The sequence below is a fragment of the Suricata suricatta genome, chromosome 7, assembly GCF_006229205.1.
Source record: "Suricata suricatta isolate VVHF042 chromosome 7, meerkat_22Aug2017_6uvM2_HiC, whole genome shotgun sequence".
In the NCBI taxonomy this organism is placed as follows: Eukaryota; Metazoa; Chordata; class Mammalia; order Carnivora; family Herpestidae; genus Suricata; species Suricata suricatta.
This window is the reverse complement of record NC_043706.1, coordinates 140,375,250-140,384,966: the sequence shown is the minus strand read 5'-3', so window position 1 is coordinate 140,384,966 and position 9,717 is coordinate 140,375,250. Positions and strand designations below refer to the sequence as shown.

At 48.4% G+C, this 9,717-nt stretch overlaps 1 protein-coding gene across 1 annotated transcript in view; it reads right to left on the bottom strand.

The window, feature by feature from the left end:
* Window positions 1–2,096: 2,096 nt before the first annotated feature.
* Window positions 2,097–9,717, bottom strand: part of PACRG (parkin coregulated) — a 474,436-nt gene continuing 466,815 nt past the window's right edge. Inside the window, exon 5 of the mRNA XM_029945168.1 lies at window positions 2,097–2,587. Within this exon, the coding sequence (XP_029801028.1) occupies window positions 2,427–2,587 (161 nt within the window). The 3' untranslated portion in view covers window positions 2,097–2,426. The remainder of the gene's footprint in view (window positions 2,588–9,717) is intronic.

Sequence of the window (9,717 nt, the reverse complement as noted above, 5' to 3'; positions counted from 1 at the left end):
TTGCTCATCACACCCGGGCTCAACACTTTCCATTTTTCATCTCTGCATTCCCTCCGATGTCTTTAAAACAAGGTTTCAGTGTAAAACTGAAGTGAAAGAAGCCACTGTCCCACTCAAAGCTCTGAAACCTGTTGACATTTCTCCCTTCCGTTTCCAGTTAATCAGAAATTATTTGGGAGACGTAGAAGAAAAATTTAGGGTGGAACCCAAAAAGCAGTCCATTCCTACTTCTGTGCTGGTAAAATGACATACTGAAAAGAATTCTCCAGCGAAGTCATAACAAAGAACTCATCCTTGCCTTGGAGGAAGTACCGTATTGTCTGAAGATTTTCCAAATACATATTGCTTTGCTGGGGGAAAACCAATCGTTACTCCTATGATGTTTCTCTTTGAAATGAAGGTATGAGAAACTACAAGAGGCCATTCACACTGGTCACCTCCGGGCCTGACAACACTCCTCTAGGCAGGAGTAATCTCTATTTCACAGCTGAGGAAGCCGACACTCAGGGGGGTTAAGTAACTTGCCCAAGGTGGCGTAACTAATAAGTGACAGCTGGAAAATGAGCCCTGAGGTTTTAGTTCCAAGCCAAGGCTGGGGCTCTTGGGACAGTGGCCGGGAGTTTGGGGGTGGGGGGCCCTCCTTGCTCCCTACTCCAAGTAGTTTTTATGAACATGACTCAGACCAAGAGGCCAGGCCTGTTTCTATAAGAGGCCAGCTTTGCTTCTGTCTCCTAATGATATAATGCAGGGAATTCTGGTAGGAAATTTCAAATACACCAACAAGCTGCCCTCTCTCTGATTTTGGTGTCCCCTCACATAGATCATGCCAGGACTCATGGGTGCGAGTGAACGTTGCCATTTGGAAAAGGACCTGCTTCAACGTGTTGATGTCTGCTTCTGGCCATGTCTTTTCAAAACATGATACACGAAAGCCTACTTGCTTGGCATAGTCATGCCTCTCCGTTTATCCTAAAAAATGCTTACGTAAACATGGTGGTAGCCACTTGGAGGCTAGATTTTGTATGCTGAGCCAGGCATCAAGGAAGATGAATAATAAACCAGTTTTCGAATTCGGTGTTTGTCTTTGGAAACTCGTGTCTTGAATAATTAGTGACAACAATCTCGGGGCCAATGCTTGGTGCACAGGGGGACACGATCTAGCTCTTCAGTTTTGTGCAGACATCGCACGTTGCTACAGAACGAGACACTTTAGGCTATGCATTTCTGGGCAGCTTCTGCATTGCTCAGGTGCGCAAAGTCAGGGTTCCGTCTTATGAAGTGTTCTGGGCTGGGTTTCAACTGCCCCGAGCTGAGCACCTACGTCCCTGAAAAGCCATTGTCAGGGCCAATTGGCCTACAGTTGGGTTCTCTTTGGGCACCTGTTTTCTTTCTTAGTTGAGTGAGAAAGTACATGGTCTTTGTCATTTTTTAAATTGTTTTGGCAGGCGAGGTGTGTGTGTGTGTGTGTGTGTGTGTGTGTGTGTGTGTGTGTGTATTCAGTGAAATTCCAAAATACCGCCCTTGGAGCTGCAGAGAGGGGCTACGAGACCACATCACCTGGCGAGAGGAGGCGGAGGAAGGAGACTTGCCAAAGGACCATTCAGATGCATGCGAGTCGTTTTCAGAAATGATCAAAGCCCTGCACAAGGGGCTGGATGGCATTTTGTCAATAGACACACCACGTCCTGAGATGCGGCCTCTCATCCTACGGAGGGACAAGGATTCACAAGGGCATTGTTCCGTCACGTTTGCCAGGTTGCGTTTCACGCTTCCCTCTGCCCGCCGCCCTCCCAAGCCCCACCCCAACATACCCTGCAAAGCCCCCTCGAAGCCCAGATGACCCCTGGGCTCGAGGCAATAATCACGTCTGTAACTGAGGTTCGAAATGGGCCGCTACGCTGTCCTTGCGCCATCGGCACACAGACTCAACGGTTTCATTGACTGTCAGAGAACATCGCTGGGCACAGCTGCCAGAGAGGTGCTGGGAGAGGGCGTTGCTCGTCCATGACAAACACCTATTAAGCAGTCAGCACCAACCCTTCCCTTACAACCTCTGACATCACCCCCAGGGCAGGCAGAGACACAACAGCTATTGCTGAGTTGCGCATGAAAATTATAGTTTTATTGTCTATACAACTGAAGGTTTGACTCGGACTCTTGCTTCTGTCCTAGTTGTATAAAGAAGCAATTCTTCTCTTAGAACAAATAAGCACAGTACACTATTGTAATCTAAGAAACAGGCACTATTTATGTATTGGAAAGCCTTGCTCTCAATAGGGCTAACAGTCCAATGGCCCATAAGCCACTATTTTAGCAGCTGGAGAAGAGAAAGCTTTAGAAGTCGCAAGTAATGAGATGCTAGAAGCAGTAGAGACAGATGATCTGGGCATGAAGGGAAGCCTTCCCCCATCCCAGCTGTCCTGCCTCTAGTTGAGCAAGCAAGACTCGTAGGTGGGGACCATGTACTTGATGTTGATGAAGGCGTTTACTCCTCCGCGGCGCTCCAAGACCTCCAGGGTCTCCTGGATCAGGTCGCCGACGTTCTCCCTCTTCTGCTGGCTGTAGTCAATGCCATCTCCCGAGTTAACTGGTTCATGCAAACACACAAAGAGGCCCGTTATTCCGCAGCTCACCCCCACCCAGACCCTACACATTGCTCTAGGCATTTTCTCTGCATGTTTGTTAGGAGACGCAAGCATTTAATGTTTTTCTTAAAAAAAAATTGTGATCCGATGGAGTTTTAGGGGTAGTGAGTGAGAAATCGATAAAAAATACAAAGTCCCAGATTGGAGCTGATGAAAAGCCATCAAAACTAAAGAAATCACAGAATCAACAAAAGTGGGGTAATCACCGTTACATGACAGGTCACAAATCTCAAATCTGACTTCTTACAAAGAGTGTTCTCTTGGACCTTGAGTCCTTCAAAGCCACAATGTGGCATATTTCACCCAGGGGGCGCCTGGGGGGCTCAGTTGGTTAAGCATCTGACTTAGGCTCAGGTCTTGATCTAAAAGTTTGTGGGTTCAAGCCCCACATCAGGCTCTGTGCTGACAGCTCAGAGCCTGGAGCTGCTTCACATTCTGTGTCCTGGGTCTCCCTCTTTCTCTGCCCCTCCCCTGTTCACACTCTGTCTCTCTCAAAAATGAAAAACGTTACAAAACAAAAAGCTACAGTGAGCGGACTATGGTCAGGGTAGGGTGTTGGCTCCATGCTGTTTAAATGCATACTGTCTGGAAGGAGAAGCTTAGCTCATCCCTGTCTTTGCTGCTGTCGTCACCATCGGCTCTTACTCCTCCAAATGCCACCGATCCACAGGTGCACTTACCTGCATTACTGCCGCCGCCCCAGGTGTGGGCGGGCTGGGAGGAAGCTGCCTTTCCTGCCCTAGCTGCCCTCACCTTGCTCACCACTGAACCTTCAGACCGTGGCTGTTAGTTCCCATTCCCAGGCACTGTGTGTCACTGCTCAGGGGAGGACCCGGCCAAGGCCAAGCCTTGATGTGACCCCCGCCCCTCAGCTGCTTCTCAGGCCCCACGGGGGAAGGAATTGCCAGCATTGGTCTCATGCAGCCTCAGGGACCCAGGTCTGCAAACTCCATCTCAAACCATTTGGAGGAGAAGTAGGTGATTGTGCACAACCTGACCATAGGAACGACCCAGATGTACAGGAGTTGGACTAAAATGGAGACCCATTGTTTCAAGGCAGAGTATAGAAATTCCATGAAGTTTTCCCCAATAATGTCTTTTCTTTTTTAAGTTTATTTATTTGAGAGAGAGAGAGAGAGAGAGAGAGATCAAGAAGTGGGGGTGGGGCAGAGAGAGAGAGGAGAGAGAATCCCAAGCAGGCTCTAGAGAGCAGAGAGCCCCATGTGGGGCTTGAACCCACGAGCGGTGAGAAGATAGCCTGAACCAAACTCAAGAGTCAGATGCTCAACCAAGTGAGCCCCCCAGGCGCCCCCTAAGAGCCGCCTTGACACTCATTCCCGTCATACTTTACTCCCAGCTTTCCAAGAGCCTCGACCACATCTGTTCTCCCAGTGAGCAGAGTGGTACCATGCCTCTGCCGAGCTGCTGACATCACCCCATGGCACCTCTGCTGGAGTGGGGTGCAGCCAATGGGCTGTTGGGGGGCCGTTGGGGTGCAGCTCAGGCTGCGCCCCCTAGGGCAGGAAGCTACAACCCGAAGATGTGCGCTTCGCCAGATAAAAGTCCTTATTCCATCCATATTTCAAGGATGGCTCCAACACGTTGATTTTGCTCGGGTGTGAAACTGATCGAGGGCAAAGTGGTATTTCACACTTTCCCCCAGTTATTCTGGACACTTTAAGAAAAGACTGAGTGGTGGTTCAGGCCAGGATTAAAAGTAACAGTCACAATCCCATGTAGCAGAGATAAGCAGTTCTCCTGCTTGCTTTTTCCAGAAACTTTCTAGAGAACCACCACTGTCTTCAAGAGCATAAAGAAAATGAATTGCTTTCCTCATGAGTTTCTTATAGTGAGGATGAAGGCAGGCAGAAATATTACGAATTTTCAGAGAGAGAAAGCGATGATGGTCGCACAGCTTTAGTGTGTATCAATGTTTCGTAACAAATGACGTCACAACACAAAGCCATTATAATTATGTGGGGTGTTCTTGCTCATGATGGAAACATTTCTATGATCGCTCGGTGAGCTTCATCTCAGCTAAAGTTTGAGGTACAGGGTAGCCGATCATCCAAAAACAACCGAATAGCAAAGCGTTATTGTGGAACGAACAAGAGATTAGACGTTTGAAAAGAGATGTTCACCCTATTTCTAAAAGGTTTATCTTTTGCTTAAAGGATATAGGGGGAAAATCGGTATTTTTTGGATGATGGTAAATAACCATCTGTTTTGTTTTAAGTGCCCTGCTCTCACCAGCGCACTTTCCTCTGGCATCACGTGTGTTTAAAAAGGGCAGCTCCAGGTCAGGTTCGCAAAGAAACCGACAAGACGGCTGTTTTGAAATGGAGAGACATGGCGCACCTGCTTCTCCGCGTGGGCTGACACTATCCCATGCCCGTCATCACGACAGCTCGCAAAATAAGGGAGTGGGTTCCTTTTTGGGCTTTTTTTCTGCCCCAGTGTAACCCATTCTGCAAGCACCAAATATGCCAACTCCCGGGCACTTTTTGAATAAGCAACTTCTATTGTGTTCTGTTCTTTTCATCATTTGGGTTTCTACACTGCTGAGACACAAAAATGCTACATAGTTTTACTCACTCCCACAGTTAAATATTTTTAAAAAGCAAGAATAGGTCATTATTGAAATAAAGTGTGGTTGTCACTGCGGCATTCTGGAAGTCAGTGGGAAAAACAGGGTGTGTTAAGCTTTCCATTGTGTGCAGACTTTCCAAGCCCCCCTCTGCCTCCATCAGGAAAATATGTCTGTCCTGTGATCTATTCAGTTCTTGACCTTTGGGCTAATATGCCAACAAAAGGCACCATTTATCCGTGATTAATACACGTATCTTTGCCATAGGAGCCAGATCGAGGCTGTCACCGCTCAGCACCATCAACAGTGATAGTTGCCCTGTGCCCTCCCGGGGGGGTGGGTGGTGTGGGCTTGTCTGTTCTAGGCACGTGTGGGCCATGCCAGCAGCCCCCCCCCGCCGCAGGGCAGGAGCAGTCTATCAGGAAGAGGCACACACATTCTTCCCCATGCCAACTGGAATCCTGGGAAACTGAAGTCGTTCCTGTAAGATGTATTCTCTGATACTGATCTTCCTTGTCACCCATGATCTGTCTCTGTCCTTCCCCTCCTGCCCCTTCTTCTGACGCTCTGGTCCTGTCTTCTGTTGGACTTTGTTCCTTAAGATCTGTTCTTTACACTCGTGACATAATCAGTGACTTCCACGACGCCCCCCACCCCCACGCCTCCTTCTTCTCTCTTAATTCAACCCGAAGACCTTCTCTTCTTGGAAATTTCCTCCAAGTGGATTGATACCACGTTGTCCTCCCTTGTGGGCAATCCTGACTGCAGGGTCTCTCTTCTCCCCTCACCATGTACATCTGAAAGAACACCTGTTTACGTTTTCGTGCTGTTGTGATGACGGGCATGGGTTAGTGTCAAACCACATGGAGAAGCAGGTGAGCAATGTCTCTCCATTTCAAAACAGCCGTCTTGCCGGTTTCTTTGCGAACCTGACCTGGAGCTGCCCATTTTAAACACACGTGATGCCAGAGGAAAGTGCGCTGGTGAGAGCAGGGCACTTAAAAAAAGAAAGCAAAACAAGAAAACAGATGGTTATTTACAATCATCGATTCTGATTAGGAAAATGACATTTCAGTTTAGGAAGCTCGGAATCTGTTTTATGTCCAGCAGCTGGAAAGATACATTGGTGATGGAAGAGATATGTTTTATTTATAACCAAACTATGACAATGGTTTAAGCCACGCGGCCTTTCGAGAGGGATACTAAGCAAGCACAGTACAACAAGGGCATAGTTTCTCCTCTTGGAGATGGTTTCATGCAGCAGGCATGCAGGGAGGGCTCGAATGTTGTGCCTGGCGGGGGACTATTGTTCGTGCGCTCACTATTCTGAATGCCGGGATTGCTGACGACGGGGGTATATGCGTCATCACACGCATACTGGTTTTCTATATAACCTCCTTAAACTGTCCTTGTCTGGGTGCTTTCTCTGTCCGGGTGCCATATTGGTCAGGACGGGGATGTATAGGTCCCAGTCTTGCGTCTGGACAACCGGGCCTGTTTGTGAAGCCACGACCAAGACGCCCCGTCACCAAGGGCCACCTCCCAGGGAGGTCACACGAGACACATGTCCACTTGATGCAGACATCTGCCTTGCAGGGCACGTGGACCAGCAGATACATGCCACGTGGGATTTTGACGAAATACTCTTTGCATTTTTGTAATTGCTAAACAACGTGGATGCTGCAATCTTTTCCTTTAGCTGACATTATTATAGGAAAAGGGGGGAGCAAAGCCAGTAAAATAGAAAAGGGACACCTTTGGTGGCCGGAGCAAGGCCTTCCCCAGCCAGTGCCGAGGCTGATGCTGTGGCACTGTTGTGCCGCCCTGAAGAGTGCCTTCAGCCCCCGCGCCACCAGCAGCACCACGATGTGATGCTCTCTGTGGACTTAGTGCTCTACTAGGCCCCATGGGGCAATGCAACACAGGGGAAGGGGGGGCTCTGGTCTTTGGGGGAGCTTGTCCTCCAGCTGGGGTTATTAGCTGATGCCCTGATCACACGCACCCACCGTGGAACGAAGTTCACGTTCACGCTCCTGGACCTCAAGGAGCCTCTGAGCCACAGGTGTCTCCCTTACGGTGTGATTGTCGCCGGAACCTGTGACCTGAAGGAACCCCTAACCGTCAGGTGCCCCGACTTCTTACCTTAGACGCACGGAGAGCAGGGAAAGGACGTGTGGATGGCCACAGGGAGGCTTAAGCACAGGGAAATTCAGTTCTGGATTTTTTGGACTCTGACATTTTTTTGGTAAATACTCTTAGTTAAATATGTCGCTACTCTTACATGAATGGTCATATGCAAAGAAGTTATTTGGAAGGGAAAGCACTATTTAAGGCATGAGAAGGATGAAACAATACTTATTCCACACACTTGAAGCAGTCCTTATGTGATACTAACAGGTGACTTAACTTATAAAATCAACCTGCACTTGCTGGTCGCGCCTTAAGAAAATTAACAGGCAGCATTTCAAGAAAAGAACGTTTCTGTGAGTTTGGGGGCATTTCCTGGCTGATACAGCAGGCTGCCCGCTGAGGGAAGAGCAGGCCCCCATGGGAGGGGATGCCTTCACCCACCGGTCACCCCGAAACCGCCCCCCATGGGGGTGCTTTTCAAAGCCAAGGACCCAGACACCATAAAGGAAGCACTGGCTTGAGGAAACTTGGCTAAAAACCACCCGAGTGGATCAGGAAAGGGGGGGGGTTCACGTGACGTCCAGACTCCGATCTTACGATGTTAACTCTCCACGTTCTCCGACGACCCTGGTTCACGTGCCCCTTCGGTCTACAAGAGCACTTTAAATAACTGTAGGAATCGGCGAATTTCTCAGACACAGAGACGTTTAGCCCGACGGAGGGAACAACCTTCACCACAGCCGTTAGCGGCACCGGACAGTGAGCCAGGCAGACCGACGCGCTCAGGGCACCGAAGGCTAAATTACAGTCATAAAACCAGGGCTTTGAAATAAATTGCTCCTGACGCACCATGGTTGGGCCTCTGGCCTGCTGCCGTTTCTCTGGCCATTCGTGTGGGGGTCCAGTGTGTTGTCAAGCGTGGCCACTTTGCAGACACGGTATTTGAACGTGAATCCAGGCCAAGTCCAGCCCGAAGCTGTTCTCAGTATGAGAGCGTCCACTGATATAAAGCAACTTGCAGAGAGCACATTTGTCACACCGTTTCCCCGGGTGAAATGGCTGGCGAGCTCAGCGTGAAGCAGGAGCGCTGGTCCCTCGGCGTTTGCCCATCAGGGCTAGACAACCTCCCGAAGCAACAGTGAGGGAAATTTAAAAAATGCTAAAAGGAGAAACCAAAGCATTTCTTTCTGGATCGGAAAAGGCACTTATTAGCTTCTTGAACGTTGAACTAAAATATTTCCAGAGCTTTAAAGACCTACCGTAAGGAGCTTTACCTGTCAGGACCTGTAGCCGGGGATTTGGTCATAGCTAAAAAGCTGCCTTGCTTCAGACTGGGTTTCAGTGACATCGTTGCTATGGAGAAGGTGAGCCCTCGGGCCCTGGGTTCAGGTCTTGACAGGTATACGTGCAGGTAGAACTGACCGCAAATAGTACTATTGTAAGGTGTCTCTTGATGACATGAACCATCACAGATTTTCCGTTGGGCGATTCTGAACAAATCTTTCCCTTGGGTTTAGCAGATTTAGCAATGATGAGAATGTGATGACCCAAACAGTAATTCCTTAGGCACACGTACTGGTATTTAAGCCGATGTCAGCTTTAGTAGAATAAAACTAACAGTTTCCAAAAGAGATGTATTAAAAACACAACTCTTATCATTGAAAAGGCATCCCTTTTATGAAATGGTTTAGAAGGTGTTGTTCTTGAGTTTGTCTTTTTATTTTATTTCAACTTCATATATAGTTTTTTGTCAAATTGGTTTCCATATAACACCCAGTACTCTTCCCCACAAGTGCCCTCCTCCATGACCATTACCCTCCTCCCCCCGCCCCCTCCCTCTTCAGCCCTCAGTTCATTTTCAGTATTCAAGAGTCTCTCATGATTTGCCTCCCTCCCTCTCCCTATTTTCCCCCCCTCCCTTCCCCCATGGTCCTCTGCTAAGTTTCTCCTGTTAGACCTATGAGTGAAAACATATGGTATCTGTCCTTCTCTGCCTGACTTATTTCACTTAGCATGACACCCTTGAGGTCCATCCACTTTGCTACAAATGGCCAGATTTCATTCTTTCTCATCTTCTTGATTCATTCATCAGTTGATGGACATTTTGGCTCTTTCCGTGATTTGGCTATTGTTGAAAGTGCTATGATGTCAACAACAGCCAAAACATGGAAGGAGCCTAAATGTCCATCACCTGACGAATGGATCAAGAAGATGTGGTATATATTCACGATGGAGTACTACATGGCAATGAGAGGGAATGACATATGGCCCTTCGTAGGAAAGTGGATGGACCTTGAGGGTGTCATGCTGAGTGAAGTAAGCCAGGCAGAGAAGGACAGAAACCATATGTTTGCA